Below are 16,598 nucleotides of genomic sequence, written 5' to 3' on the forward strand. Positions count from 1 at the left end.
CTAGTTGGTGTTAAGAGCCACAGGAGCAGATTTCCAGCATCTGCTGTTTATTTTCCTCTGCTCTTCACCCTCAGGGCAGCACAGTAGCATAGCAGTTAGTGCAACACTATTACAGCGCCAACGATCGGGGTTCGATTCCCACTGTCTGCAAGGAGTTTGTACGTTCTCCCGTGTCTGCGTAGATTTCCTCCCACATTGCAAAGACATACAGGTAGGTTAATTTGGGTTTAAAATGGGCGATGCAGACTCATTGGGCCGAAAGGGCCTGTTACCACACTGTAAATAAATTTAGATGCTGCCTGACTTGCTGAGCATTTTCTGTTTATATTTCACAATTCCAGCATCTGCAGTATTTTGCTTTTAGGAGCTTTCTAAACTCAATTTCAGTCCCATAAACAAGCTCCATGAAGCATCAGTTGCAATTTTACACTCATCTGCCTTTGGCTTCAGAAGGGAGTGGGTTCAAGTCCCACTCGAGGCTCAAACACATATCTGGGCTGTTCAGAGCAGTGCTGTGTTATCTTTCAAGTGAGACATTAAGCCAAGGCCCCATCTTTTCTCACAGGCTGACACTTAAAATAGCCTCTGGGGATCCTTTATAGGATGGCTACCCCAAGTGAACTGGACAATACTTAGTGCTTCAACCTGCATCAAAAAGGGATATCACTTTGCTGTTTGTAGAATTAGTAGCAACATTTCCAACAGTCACAATGACTATACTTCTATAGGAAAAGGGACATCACAGTAGTGCAGCAGTTAGTGCTGCTGCCTCAGTTCCGGAGACCTAGGTTTGATCCGGACCTCTGGTGCCGTCCGGGTGGAGTTTGCATGTTCTCCTTGTGTATTTCCTCCAGGTGTTTCAGTTTTCGTCCAATACAATTAGCTGCTGTAAATTGCCACTAGTGTAGATGGTTGGCAGGAGAATCAGAGCAGGTATGCGAGAGAGAATAGGTTACTTGGAAATAAGTGGGGGGGAAAATACAGGACTGACAGAAATGCTGCAAGAACTAGTGTAGACGCAATGGGCCGAGTGGCCGCCTCCTTTGTTATAAGAAAATAAGGAGAAAAAGTCCTTCCTTGGCTACAAAACATTGATGTCCCCAAGACTGGGAAAGGCACTATAGAAATGAAAATTCTCTTCACCTTCACTATCAAGCTGGTATATTATCTGCTGATATAACCACATTGCCATACCGAATAACAACAATTCTTGTGTTTGTAGATAATGAGGCCAAGCCCCCCCAAAATACTGCACTACCTTAATCAGATGCTTCCTACTTACAGGACAGATTAGGGAAAAAAAAGTCAAGATTGTTCACCCTGCCCACCCCGACTCAAGTCTAACATAAAACTTACCTTTAAGCTTCTCTGTTACATTTACCTTTGTACACAAACGCTCAAGTTACTTTGAAACAGAGCTACTCGAAAACAAGCCGAACAGGAGGTCTTGAAGTTATGATTCACCCCCTCCTTTCGTCAGAGTTACATTCTGAAACTCTATTAGCAAAGAGGATTAGGTCGTCAGTCAGCTGGGTCATATGGTCTCATCAATTCCCATAAATGGAGATTACACTAATACTTAAGCACAAGATCTCCCAGTCTCCTGCGCCGGTCGTGATGGTGGAGAATAAAGGTTGGCATTGACAGCAACTGAAAGCCATTCAGAATGTTCCCAATTGTTGCCACCGACCTTGTGCATGCACATTTGGCATTGGTTTACAGTCTCCAACCACCACCCCCTCCAAAATATCCTCCCAAGATTGAAATGGAACAAGTATACACATTATAGATATTTTGTGCATTCAGGCTAACTTGCGAGGGAAAGTGTGCACTGTGTAACAATCTTGATTGAAATGCAACTCTTGAGCAATTTGGTCCTGAATTGTAATGTTTGCAGATTCAGGAAGCCAAACAGGGTGCCAGTTATTAGAGAACCCATGGGAATTTGCAGAGGACTCAACAGGAATCTGTTCGGAAATAAATCAGGATTCCATTAGGAGGGAGTAACTAGCCCTTGCAATACCAACATCATTGATGTATTGTGGATATTCTACACCACCTCAGTTGAGGCGGTCACACAAAAGCAGTTACTTTTCCCCCCAAAACAAAAGACCCGATTTTGAGAATGTCATTTGTCATCCAAAGACAATCACAGTTTGCCTTTAAACTAAAATGACAACAAATTTAAGTATTTGTTTATCTTTGGCTTATAAATGACTTCAGTATTGGTACAACAAACTCACCAAAACGTCACAGAGAAATCAGAGCAATGCAATTATTTCAACAATGCTCCCATTTATATAAACGCTCCTCATACAAACAGGAATAAAGAGAACAGTTTATTCAAGAATTACAAGTGGCAGCTTCAGGAGAGAATTCCCAAGGTCAGGATCAAAAGGGAACACAGTACAGGAACATCATTGGTTAGGTTGCTGAACTGGTATCCAGACATTGGATTATTGATCCAGAGGTGAGATCAAGTCCCACCCTGGTCACTGGGGAATGGAAATCCAATGAGATCTAGGAATCCAAAACTACAATATTGTTGCAAAAAAAAAACCAGTGTTGTTAATGTGACTCAAAGGGGACCTGCTGTCCTTACCCTGTAGTCTGGCCTATGTGGTTAACTTTCAATTGCCTGTGGAAATAGGGGGGCAAATGGGGGAAAAAGGGAAATTAAAATGGAAAGATGGGCAGTAAAGGCTGGTCTATCCAGCAATGCTCACATCCTTTATCTCTTGACTGAATAACAATAAAAGGAATCCAAACCCACAACATTGAGGGGTTTAGACAAGGTGAATTTTGCTGGGTAAAAGCACTCAGGTAATAGATAGATGGGAACCAAAAACCAACACAAAGATCAGTGGCACAGGAGGTAGAGCCCCTGCCTCAGAGCTCCAGCAACACAGGTTCAACCATCACCTCCAGTGCTGTCTGTGAGAGTTTGCATGTTCTCCCTGGGACCGTGTGGGTTTCCCCCAGGTGCTCCCACATTCCAAAGACAGGTTGATTTTTGGCGGGGGATTAACTGACTACTGAATATTCTGAAGCCTCCATTTTTGTTTTTTTTTAAAAATCAAGTGACGTGAAAGTGACATATCTAGATGATTATTCAATTAAACAGTTGTTGCTCCTTCCACACCCCAGTTATAACATGGAAGTTCTACTGGATAGTCTCCTTCACTATGAAAGTAGCAAGAAAACTAAAAGGGGGGGAAAAAAAAAAATCAATGGGCATGCGGGAGTGAACAAGTTGCACGACATGGACTGGGACAGATGGAATTGCTCTGTTGCAAGCTGGCACAGAACAGGACCTGATGGGCTGAATGGTCTGGTTCTGTGCTGCAATGAGCGAGAAATTGATTTCCTACAGCACAGGGAACCACAGATTTGGAAAACAAAATATGACACTAATTATGGAGATTGGGATCAGTTGACCTTTTCCAATATCTGAACACCGTTTCATTGGTCATCAACCTGGCATATTCTTGGGCACCAACTGAAGTGCCAAGTGGGTCATGTACTTCCTGGCATGCAGTTCAGCAGGCTGCCCTCCCACCTCTGCCAGAAGGTCATAGGCTTAAACCTCTGGGGACTCAAATATACAATCCAGACCAATGCTGCCCAGTGCAGCACTGTGGAAGAGCTGCATGCCTGGAAATTGGAGATCACGGCAGCCACAGTATGGTAGCATAGTCACTATGGAAGCAAGCAGAAATGGGTGGGCAAGTACATGCAAATATTTATCTACCCTATCAAGATGGAGAAGCACTGCAAATGAGCAAGGTACAGAGGGATTTAGGGGTTCTTGTGCATAAATTGCAAAAAGGTAGCAGGCAGATGCAGCAAGGGGTTAGGAAGGCAAATGTAGGCTGGCTTTTGTTGCAAGAGGGTTGGAGTTTAGAAATAGGGAAGTTTTGTTATAGTTTTACAGGGTGTTGGTGAGGCCTGAAGACCCACACTCGATTCAGAAAGTGCATCTTCCCCTCCACCATCAGATTTCTGAATGGTCCATGAACACTACCTCATTGTTTTTTTTTGCAGTATTTATTTTTCTAATCTATAGTAATTTTATATCTTTGCACTGTACTGCTGCAAAAAAACATTTCACATCATACAAGTCAGTGATAATAAATCCAATTCTGAGTACTGTGTACAGTTCTGGTCCCCTTATTTAAGGATGGATATACTGGCATTGGAGGCAGTCCAGAGGGAACACACCAGGTTAATTCCTGGGATGAGAGGGTTATCCTATTACAAGCAGCTACAGAAAGTTGAATTTGTATTTTTGGGGGGGTGATCTTATCGAAACAAGAGTCTGAGGGGGACACAAGAGGATAGGTGTCAAGACATTTCCATTAGTGCGAGTGTCTCAAATGAGGGGACATAATTACAGGATTGGGGGCAGCCATTCAAAACAGAGGTGTGTAGGAACAACTTCTTGCAGAGTGGTGAATCTCTGGAATTCTTTGCTCCAGAGTGATGTGGATGGCAGATCATTGAGGATATTTAAAGAGGAGGTAAATAAAATCTTGAGTCCAGGTCTGGGGCAGGTCAGCCAAGATCACATTGAATGGCAGCAAAGCCTCAAGGGGCAGAGGGGCTCCCGTTTTATTGTATTCCTGTGCCCCTCACCTGTCTCAGTAGCCCCAAGCCACTGCAAAGTGCAGGCTTATTAAAGCACCAGTGCTCACACCATCTTGTCATGAGGTGCATGTAGATGTTGTGGTCTCTGTGGACAAAAGTAGAGCATGGGTAAGCAAGTCTGGCAGAGGTCAAGGGCAAAACAGTCATCCAAGTCCCCTCCACCATCAGGTTTCTGAATGGTCCAAGAACCCATGAACGCTAGCTACCTTGTTATTTTTTGTATTATTTAGTTTGTAATTTTATAGGTCCTTGCACTGTACTGCAAAACAAATTTCATGACATACAAATCAGTGATAACAAAAAGTTGCACATTATCATTCTCATTCTTGTTGGCAAGCCAGAAGAGCAACATGTACATTGACGATGTCATCATGTTTACAAATGAACATCAGCGGTGCTAGGGCAGATTGCATCCAGATGGGTCAGGTCCAATTTCCCCAATAGGGTGGGAATGTCACTGGAAAGTCACCATCATATTTTTAAAAAAAACAGGCAAAACGCACAACTGGCACTTAAAGAGCAAGCACCAATGGATCCAGTTCTCAGCTACGTTATCAGAAATGCCATCTGCTGGTGGATGCAAGGAATCCCACTGCCTTTACAAAAGGAGCACAAGATTGTGCTCCTCAGTCAGTGTTTATCACTGAAGCCTTTCCAGCTTAAGATCAGAACTGGCCAGTTCTGATGAAAGGCCATCAAGTTGTAACATTGATTCCATGTTTCTCTCTCCACAGATGCTGCTTGACCCGTTAGGTTTTCCCAGCATTCTTCTTCATTTCAGATTTCCAGTGACTGCAGGGTTCTGCATTTCACCATCCCAGCTTTATTCCCTCCACTCCTCCCCCAGAAAGATAATTAACAAGCCTCCACCTCCTCAATTTACCTTATGACCTTGCACCTTGTCTGCCTGCACTTTGTTTGTAGCTGTAACACTTTATTCTGTATTGTTATTGTTTTACCCTGTGCTGCCTCAATGCACCATGTAATGAATTGATCTGCATGGACAGTGTGCAAGACATTTTTCACTGTACCTCAGTGCATGAGACAATAATAAACCAATTGCAACAGACACCACCATTTGCATCATTCAGTTTCTCTTGGTCGCCATCTTATCACAGGCATTCCCTTGGTTCTCTCCACCCCCTCCCTACACCTTAAAAAAAATACCTGCTTTGATTTCCCTCCCAACAAAAGGTCTTTGACCCAAATCATTAACTCTGCTTCTTTCCCCCATGCTGCCTGACCTACTGAGCATTCCAAGTATTTTGTCTTTATCAGAAAAGCAATGCTCATTACATTGTTGTCTATGCAACCTTGCCAGTGAACAAGTTAGTTGCTTTTTTTTGCATTATAGCAGTGGTTATACTTACAAAAGGAAAAAGGACAAGACATTCTGAAGTTCATGAAGGACATCGTACACAGATGCAAATTCCTCCTTTCACCACACAGCATGCACATTGAAGGATTAATTGGCTAAATACTTACATGAAGCAAGCTGGAGTGGCTGGATATCAGCAATCCCTTGTTAGACTGCAGGAAGAGCTACCAAGAGCTAGAAATGGACACAGCAGAATAAGAACCAGAGAAACATCTGGAATTCTAGGGGAGGTTGTTCAGTGTATATGTTGGCCAAGGGCAAATGGCAGACCCAGATATGACCTCTAGTTCCACCCAAGACCCAGGAACTTGGTGAAAGAGTCAGTGGAGTGAACTATGGCTCCACATAGGTCTTACAGATAACATTACCTCCAAGCACTACAAGGGTCAATCCATGTGCAGATGTAAAGTGTGGCTGGAAATGTCTTCCTCAATGTTGGAAGGAGCCGGATCATGACATGGGCAGAAAGTAGTGCAGCGTGCTCATCAGTGGGCCAGATCACAGGAGGTTGACAATTCTGTAGTATTTCTGCACTGCCACCACCCCCCCCCCCCCCCCCCCCCCCACCACACACTCTGCAGCCATAAACTATTTTGAACTGGACTGTCTATGGAACCTTGCTGTGCACAAATTGGCTGCCCCATTTTCCATGCATTATAGCAGCAATTTACACTTCCATCTGCACAAAATCCAAGTACAAGGGTTGGCAGTCACAGTGCCTGAAGGGCACTTTATCTGCAAGCCCTGCATGAACATTACTGCATGGTAAACATTTCAATAGCAACTCTGTTCAAAAGTGGCTCATGACTGCAGCAGGCTTGGGGTAAGTGCTGACAGGCACCATACAAATGCAAGCCTTCTTCACAATGCAACTTCAGATCCTTCATTGCCTCATCAGATGTGCAAAGGCACAGCTGATGTTTTGTTAGGACACAGAACTCAATAGCAGACTTAGTCACGTGGCCCAGATGAAATGCTTCCACATGCCAGCTTTGTCCCAACTGGCATATCAGAACAAACAAAGACCTCAGCAGCCAGCCAACACCATCTTCTACCCATCTCCTCAGCATCACCAAGGCTGGGCTACTCTTGGGCCCCAGTGTCATTTCTATGATTGACAACTACTGGGCTCAAGCCTAAAGATAAACATACTAGCCTTCAGCCAAATAGTTGGAAGCACAGTGGCCACTAAGCTCACTTGCTTCCAGATGGCCTGTTTTAGTGCCGTTGAGCCAGTGATATCAGCCAGGATGCCTACAATTCCTCAAATGGTGCCACTGGATCTCTCACATCCAGCTAAAGCAGCAGGCAGGATGTCAATGTAATGATCCATACTTAATCTGGATTTTGTACTCAAATAGGATTTAAACCCATGAACCACCAGGAGGCAGGAGCGTCACCCACTATCTCAGCTGGCGAGCTCTCTTGTGTCAAACTGCAATTTTCTCCTGCAGTATGCTGTAGGCCACACCCCCTCATTCCTCAAAGTATCTGTTGCACCCTTCCAGTCAACTCCACACCATCATGGCAGAACACGTTGCAAAACTATACACACTGTAGCCCCTAACTCCTCCTCACTTCTTGTCGCAAGTACCTCCTCACTGCCGGAAAAGGTTTACCATCAATTATCTCCAGCCAAAGCTTTGCTCTTCCCAAGCCACAATATTCCCCCAATTACCCCATTCCCCTACAACCCATCTCAGTCTAGAGTACATTGTTACAGGGAACCTGCCCTCCACCACTGTCTGATGGACATCTCTCATATAGGAACAGTGTAACTTGGCAACAACGCAGTTTTGCTCTCAATTCTGTTACCTCCATGGAACATCGATGTCAATGCAGAAGTGTACCCTGCAGTTGCCAGTTGTAAAGGTGAAAGACCTCAATGCCTGGAATACCATGGAAACAGTACAGCTGGCTCTAAGAGCTTATAGACAAATCAAAAGGTGCCAGATGATTCATCCGCCAACTGCTCCTGTGCACTGAAGCCAGTGTAAAGCCATTGGCACCGACAGGTAACCTCCTTCTGCTACCTCAGCAAGGTGGATCATAGGGGAGAGTTGCAGTGGGAGAAACAAAATAGAAAAATTAGTAAAAGTTATTTTGTATGATGCATTTTCCTTCCTATAGAATTCTAAACAATCTGGAACACTGCTGATGTATAGCTTTCTCCAGGATGTAGCTGAATTTGCTCATCTAAATGTCAACAAACAGATTCACATGATGGATTCCTGGGAGGAAGGGCACTGACATACGAGGAGGGATCGACTAGGGTGCCACTCAGCTCACCGGCACCGAGTAGAATGAGGGGCGATCTCATCGAGACAGGATTCGGAGAAGGATTGAGGCAGCAGGCAAGACATTCTTAGATAACCAGAAAGAAAACTGCAGATTCTGGAAATCAAAAACAAGACACCAAATTCTGGAAGTGTTTTCCTCAGGCCCAAAACACCATTTATTTCCCTACTGATGTCCAACTTGCTGAGTGCTCCAAGCATTCAGTTTTTGTTGAGAGGCCACTGAACAAACAGCCCAGAATGAGAGACATGATCTCAGGATAGGGGGTCAGCACTTCAGGACTGAGAAGAGTAAGAATTTCTTAACTCAGAGGGTAGCCAATCTCTGGAATTCTCTACACAGACAGCTGTGGAGACTCAATCAATCAAGTTTATTCAAAGACAGACTGATAGATCTTTGAACATTCAAGGAACCAAGGGATTAGATAGGAGGATGGTGTTGAGGTAGAGGAGCAGCCATGATCTTATTAAATGACAATCTATTTAAAAGAACCAAAGTGTACACACTCACTGCAATACAGGAGGCCATTCTGCCCACTAGGTCCATCCTGGCTCCTAGCAGAACAACCCCACTCCCATCTTGTTTCTTGGCAACCCTACAACTTATTCTCTCTCACACACATCCATTAACTTCCATTTGATTCTTTCGCCACTTTCCTGCACTAAAGGGTTATTTTACAGCAGCCAATTAACCTACCGGAATGTCTTTGGGGATGTGGGAGGAAACCCAAGCACCCAGGGGGAAACTCACACAGTCACAGGGAGAATGTGCAAACGCCACACAGTCAGCACCAGAGGTCAGGATTGAACCAGGGTCACAGGAGCAGTGGGGCAGCAGCCCTACGAGCTGTGTCACTGTCACACTCATGGAGGACAAGCTATCAAGGAAACCACAGAACAATAGGGGGATTACAGAGAAAGCACAGAGAGGAAAATGCCACAAGCAATCAGGGCAAATGACCCTTCATAGCAGTGTTTGACATAGACATATTGCATTTTTACAGATACAGTGGAGACATGGGTGGGTGTGCTGGTGCAGGGCAGTGTAGAGGGGCATCAATCAGCTACTTCGGGGTCACGGGGAGATGTTTGTTCCTATCCATTCACCAGCTAGTGAGGTGGTATTATGGGGCAGAAAAAAAAAAGCACAGGTTCATCCCACCTGGCTTCCCATCACATCACAGGGAGGAATCACTGAACAAGCAAGGAAAGCTACAGAGGGGGCAAATGCCAAGGCAGTTTAGTCCAGAAGCAAATCATGAACCCTTTCCTGGACTGCAGGATCTACAGGTTTTTTTTTTGGCCTTTTAATTACTAAACCATTTCTGGTGAGATTGGAACCAAATAGGATCCAAACAGAAAGAAAGAGCCTGATTCTTGAGTGGGAACATTCAGCACCTCAAGCCTGCTTCACCATTGAAGACACCATGGCAGATCTGTCCCTTGATACCCCAACAACTCCAGAGAAGCAACTTGGCTAGCAAAACAATGCAGATGCTGGAAATGCAAAATTAAAAATAGAAGATGCTAGAAATGTGCAGGTCAGGCAGCATCTGTGGGGAAAGAAGCAGACTTAATAAGTTGATGCCCCTTCATCTGATCTGAAATAGCGACCATTTTGCCACTGCCCAACTTGCTCAGCATTCCCAACATTCACCGTTTCCTATTACCAAAAGTCTTAGCTACCTAAGACAGTACACTCCAACGGGTGCTCCGGTTTCCTCCCACATCCCAAAGACGTGCAGGTCGGTGGGTTAATTGGCCACTGTACATTGTTCCTAGTGTGTGGGTGAGGGGTAGAATCTGGGGAGAATAAAGTGAGATCCTTGTAAATGGGTGCTTGATGGGCGGCACGGACTCAGTGGGCCGAAGGGCCAGTTTCTGTGCTGTACCTCTACGACCCTCTTCCCTAGATGCGCTGTGGGGACGTTATTAGCACCTATTTGATGATTTCCTCCATGTGGAAACATTCCAATGCAGACAGAAACAGAGGGGAAGGGGCAGAGGGATTTACACCATAGAGGAGCCCTGACTGGAGGGAGAATTAGGGATCAGTCCCAGGTGCACCCACCCCATCTCCAAGTGGGAGTTTCTCCCCTGCACCAGGAGCCTAGAGCAGGACACAGATCAGCATCACTCTGCAGGTCTTCAACGAGCATGCCCACCAAGCACCCATTGGGATTGAGGCATTCCTGCTCAAAACCCTGATTCAGGGCCTACAGATGCTACTCAGCCTGCCAATTTCTTCCAGCAGATCGAGTATTGCTCCAGATTCCAACATCTGCAGTCTGTTGTGTACCCGTTGGGATTTGCCCCCTTGGGATTCCTGTCACAGGCTGGTTGTCAATCTGACCCTTGGCCACACCTCAACAAGCTGCCAATCAGCCGGTGCAAGACGAGACAGGCCAGGGCTGGGTAACCCGAGCTCTGGGAACTCTTAGCACTTGCAAGGTCACTGTGTACAGGCTGCAGAGTCTTAATCAGCATTAATGATCCTAGCCCAGTGAGTGGATGCCTTCACACCGAGATACAAGGATCTGGCGCCACTAGAGTTGGATGACGAGGGAGCGGACGTTTGTGTCCGCAGGAACCCCACTTGCGTTGCAGAACTAGGCAAGGTTTGGCTAGCATACCTTTCATGGTCGGCCGACACCCGCGAAGATGCTGATAAGTAAATGGCACCATCTTCAGCAATGAGTCCGAGCCCCCTTTTTATTGGGGGGGGGGGAATGGAGAAGAAAGAAAGAGGAGAGGAAGAAAGACAGGAGGGCTAAATAACGTTGAGGTTTGGTACAGAGGCTGCAGCGTTGTTTGTCTAGCTCGCTCTGGACAGCCATCGGCTTGCATCAAAGGTAAGCAGGATTAAGGACCCCACACTCACCGATATGCAAGTTAGCAATGAGACAGGAAGCCATCAAAAAAAAAACAAACCTTAATAATTCAAGCCATTATTAGCACTGCCATCACACACCGTTTCATATTTGACGACCAAAATCTCCAAAATAAAAGCATTTCCTACACAGCTGAATAAATTCGTTTAAAATGGTGGCGGCAGTCGAAGGTCTGGGGTAATAAAAGGGTGTCATATATTTATCTGCTTTTAAATAGATTAAAAATGCATTTCGTTAAGCACCCAGTTTTATAATCACACCATAGCAACGCATTCAACCGACGACACATCTGGGATAAACTAATCTGTCAATCAGTTAATAAATTCGAGGTGCTCGGCGATAGGGATATACTCACTTTCCCTTGTGTCATTTTCAGGGGTGTAGTTGCAGCGAGGAGTGCAGCCCCGCTAGTGCACTTGCGGTGCGCAGGTTAATTTCCAGTGAAACCGAGCTGCCGCCTGTTATACCGCAGTAAATCCGTGATGTTTCGAGCAATATCTAGGAGCAGGCAGCTGGGAGGTACCATGTGCATGCAGCACACGGGGAAAGACTCGTTTTTTTTTGATATGCACAATGGGATCTCGGCAAAATCCCGAAAATAATAGGATAGTTCGAAACAGTTGCAATCTCACACGTGGTGTGCTGAAAAAGCAACTACAATGATTTGCAGAAGTGTGGTCGCTGCCATTAGCCCCTGTGGTAACGTCCAGTTATTTAATTAGGTGCTGCATTTCTCACCGAGAGTGGCCTGCTTAATTTTAAGAGGGGGCGTCCTCTCATTGGGACTGAAAGAGCTTTGCATTTCTATAGCGCCTTTTAGTACTTCAGGAGGTCCCGAAAAGCTTTACAGCCAATTGTCTTCGTCTTCTTGTGTATAATAGGCAGTGCCTTGGGATCGAGGGTGGCTTGCTTCCACTCTGGTTCTGAGGTGACTGATGAGGCCAATGTGAGACCCACAGACTCTGTCACAGATGGGGCGCATAGATTGGACTCCTGCTTGACTCCCGTGTGCTCCTGCTCTAGAAATGCCAGGAGTTCAGCACCTTCCTGGATGCTCCTTCTCCATATGGAGTGGTCATGGGCCAGGGTTTCCCAGGAGGCAGTGGGGATAGATCAGGGAACAGTACAGCACAGGAACAGGCCCTTCAGCCCATGATGTTGTGCCGAACTAATTAAACTAGTAATTAAACCCCTAACTAAATTAATCCCTTCTGCCTGCCCAATGTCCATATCGCTCCATTCTCTGCACATTCAGGTGCCTATCTAAGGGCCTCTTAAACGCCCCTATCGTATTTGCCTCCACCCCCACCCCTGGCAGCGCATTCCAGGCACCCACCGCACATCTCCTTTGAACTTACCCCCCTCACCTTAAATGCATGCCCTCTAGTCTATTCCATTTATGTCTCTCATAATTTTATAAACATCTATCAGCCACTCCAGAGAAAACAACCCAAGTTTGTCCAACCTCTCCTTATATGCCCTCGAATCCAGGCAGCATCCTGATAAACCTCTTCTGCACCCTGTCCAAAGCCTCCACATCCTTCCTGTAACGGGGCGACCAGAATGGAATGCAATACTCCAGATGCGGCCTAAGCCAAGTTTTATAAAGCTGCAATATAACTTCCTGACTCTTGAACTCAATGCCTTGACTAATAAAGGCTAGCACGCCGTACGCCTTCTGTACCACCCTGTCGACCTGTGCAGCCACTTTTAGGGAGCTGTGGACCTTGACCCCAGGATCCCTCGGGATGTTGCACTTTCTCCAAGGAAGCTGTGAGCATAACCTTGAATCTTTTCCTCTGTCCACCTGGTGACCTCTTCCCATGACAGAGCTCGGAATAGAGTGTCTGTTTTGGGAGTCTGGTGTTGGGCTTGGGAATGATGTGGTCTGCCCAGTGTAACTAACTGAGTGTAACCAGGGCCTCAGTGCTGCGGATGTTGGCCTGGGAGAGGACAGTGATGTTGGTTCACTTGTCCTTCCAGTGGATTTGGAGGATGTTGTGGAGGCGGTGTTGGTGGGATCTGTCCAGGGCTTCGAGGTGCCTCTCGGTGATGTAATTGGTCACCGTTGTAATGTTGGAAACAGAGAGGCCAGTTTGTGCACAGGAAACTCCCACAAGTAGCAATAAGGTCATGACTGGGTAGTCAGATTTTACTGATGTTGGTTGAGGAATAAATATCAGCGAGAATGCCAGGGAGAGCCGCTCTGCTCTTCAAATAGCGCGGTGGGATTCTTTGCCTAAGGCAAGTGGAATCATAGCCAACAGTTCATAGTTCCATAATCTTGTGACTCAAGCATGACAGCAGTGAGTAACTTCTCAGTGGGTGCAGGGAAGTGTAAAAGCTTTTGGTATGGAAGGCACTGAGATCATCCGTGCAATATTTCTACAGGAGCCCACAGCATGTTTGCGTGAACTCCTTCCAAGTGTATTTCAAAGGCTAGCGTCAACCCATATTAAAACTGGTTGGTGCCTTCATTGAAGACACGTAGGAAATAAGTCTAGCAGTGCCAACCTTCTCAATTTCAGGGAGTCTTCTGGAATCGACGGGGTACTGTTGCTGGCAAAGACCAACAGTGACAGAGCTGGATGTTCACGTGAGGTAAACGCAAAAGCATTTCCAAACTCTGGGTAAAGCGTCAAGTGATCAAACCTCTGGGAATATGTCTAATCGGTGTTAAAGCCAACAGGTTCATCACATGTTAATAATATTGCACAGTACGGTGCAATTCATATTTTTTCTTCCTTACCTCAATAAATATGAAGGTCCAGCAAGAATCCTGTCTTCATCGTATTACCATCCCCGTGGCACCTACCATTGAAAAGGATAAGAGGTGAAATCTTATGGGACCCCATCAGAACAAGTTCACCTTCTGTGATCAACATCCGGTCTTGCACGTTCCTTCATCGCCCTGAGTCACAGCCTTGGAACTCCCCACCAGACAGTACCCTCACCCTGGGGACTGCAGTGTTTCATGGTGAAAAGACCATCCCCACCTGCTCAGCTCAACTCAGGATAGACACCTGTCTACATCCTGTGAATAAACATCTCAACGTTCTCCTGCCTGTGGTGTCACTTGAGTTGCAGGCTGCTGCCCCTGAGTAATCTCCCAAGTGCAGTTCCAGGCTGAATGATCCCAGTTAAATCCACTGGGATCTGTTGTGATCTATTAACAAAGGAACAGGCCTCTGGTGTGAGTGTATTCTATTAGATCCAGGGCCACGGGTATGATCTAAGTCAAACATATGGGGAGTTTGTCATATTGGGACTAAACGACTGTTCTGAACTACCCCTACACTCAAAAACTAGGGTTGGGGTAATGTGTGTCTGTCAGCAACAGGTAGCATAAGATTATCACGATGATCTGTTCTCTTGAGGAGGGTTGGCACTCACAGGAGTGTTGAAAGGGTACACTTGCACTAATCATTAGATTCTGTTGTTGATATGGCCATTGCAGTCAGATGATGATCGCTCTCCCAAGTGAGTCGCTGGCACTCACAAATTCAGTCCAGGTTAGCTGAGATCTGATCTACTACCCCTGGACTGTTCAACGTACATGCATCTTTCGGCACCGCTCTGTGCGACATAGTTCTAGAGTCATCGTTGTTGATAGCGACAACATGCTGTTGGAAATTGTTGATCAGCTGTTACCACCCCATCCCCTTCCAGGTCACCCTCCTGGATACAGTTCATTTCTTCCATGATTTTGGCAGCCGGCTGCAAGCTGACATTAACAGTCCAACCTAGCCCCTGAGAGATCTACACTGTTGACTTAAGAGGCACCCGTTTTAAATGTAGTGGCGGCATCATTAAAAAGATCTTGTTGCTTCCTAATCTTCCTGGAACTTGCATATATTTCATTCTCATTCTCCTCACCTTATCCTCACCCATTTGGTCTCAGTATCCTAAGATAGGGCTGTTGGTCACAGCTGTGATTGGCTGCTTGGTGAGCACAGTGTACCAATCAGGTAGTTTAATCAGGGGCACCATCTCATGCTGAATATCGTGGTAAATGGATATTTGAGTGTGGACCAGAACTGGCCCATTGTTAAGCTGTAGGAGGGAGGATGGATAGGTCAATGCGGAGTTGACAGTTGCTATCCCTTTGTGCCTAGGTAGTTAGGGATTGGAGGAGGTGTTCATCTGGATAGCTATGAAGACTGCTTTCATGTAACGTTCTGCGTTGTGTTGTACACTGGTCCCACCATCGAAAAGGGCCCAGTAAATCCGTCAACCCTCCCACCCAGGCCAGGGTGACTGGTCTTTGGCACTTTTTAATGGATCATATCAGTCTGGTGTCAGAATGGGTTGATCATAAAACTGTACCCGGCCTTACAAAGCTTGTGTTAGCCAACTTAACATCACCTCCTTTCCCCTTCTGCACATCAAGTCTTGAAAGGCATTGTGAACTGAAGACTAAAGATTAAAGGTTTAATCGCAGATATTGGCATGTTTTCTTTTAACCAACAGAGTTCTTGACCACTGTCGGGAACTAGAGATAAGGCCTGAGGTGACGTTCAAAGTATTTGGTTTCGTCGATTAGGTTTTTAAAAGGAAAAAGTGCTTTAATTTAGCTACAGTTCAGAAATTGTTTTTGCTTTGTCTTTGGTTTAGAAATGGGAACAAAGGCACAATCTAATCAGGATATAGCAGGAGAAACACACGCAAAGTGCTGGAGGAACTCAGCAGGTCAAGCGGCATCTATGGAGGGAAATAAACAGTCAACGTTTCAGGTCGAGACCCTTCACCAGGACTGGAAAGGAAGAGGATATAGCAGGACATTTCTGGGATTTAAAGGTTTCCAAAGTTCCTGAGTAAGACGGAATAGTGATTTCAATTGTGTCTTCTCGATTACATAGGTGGAAGTTAATCCACTCAATGGAAAGTTTTTTCAAAATTGTTCGGAAAGGGATTAAGTTACCTGGATGTAATTAACCAACAGATACTGGTTTGATTCCAAAGTTTAAGTCAGGAAAGATGTTGTTAAGAATAGGTAATTAATTACTTTCTCTTGGAGAAGTTTGTTTTCCTGTCTATCAACATTTTAAGAGAACTGCATTTGGTAACCTGACCCCTGCCTGAGGCATGGAGAGAAAAGTCTCGATACCCAGACCCTTTGTGTTCTTTTGAGGACCTCCTGAAAGCCAAAGGTTGGTTTACATGAGATGATGCATGTGGCATGACACTGGGATACTGCAGTGAGTGTGTGAATGCAATTGGTTGCAAGTGAGAAAACAAGCATGGTAAATTGGCACTGAAGAGCAGGTCTCAGACATGCACAGCTGCTTGACAAAACCATATCATGAAATGGTTAATGTGGCCAGAGAGAGGGAGGGAGGGAGGGAGGGAGGGAGAGAGAGAGAGAGAGAGAGAGAGAGAGAGAGA

General features: G+C 45.6%; 1 protein-coding gene across 1 annotated transcript in view; it reads right to left on the reverse strand.

The window, feature by feature from the left end:
- LOC127566959 (protein lifeguard 2-like) overlaps positions 1–11,717 on the reverse strand; it is a 46,569-nt gene extending 34,852 nt beyond the window's left edge. Inside the window, exon 1 of the mRNA XM_052009522.1 lies at positions 11,569–11,717. Within this exon, the coding sequence (XP_051865482.1) occupies positions 11,569–11,583 (15 nt within the window). The 5' untranslated portion in view covers positions 11,584–11,717. The remainder of the gene's footprint in view (positions 1–11,568) is intronic.
- Between the last annotated feature and the right edge of the window lie 4,881 nt (positions 11,718–16,598).

This window comes from Pristis pectinata, chromosome X, assembly GCF_009764475.1.
Source record: "Pristis pectinata isolate sPriPec2 chromosome X, sPriPec2.1.pri, whole genome shotgun sequence".
Taxonomy (NCBI): domain Eukaryota; kingdom Metazoa; phylum Chordata; class Chondrichthyes; order Rhinopristiformes; family Pristidae; genus Pristis; species Pristis pectinata.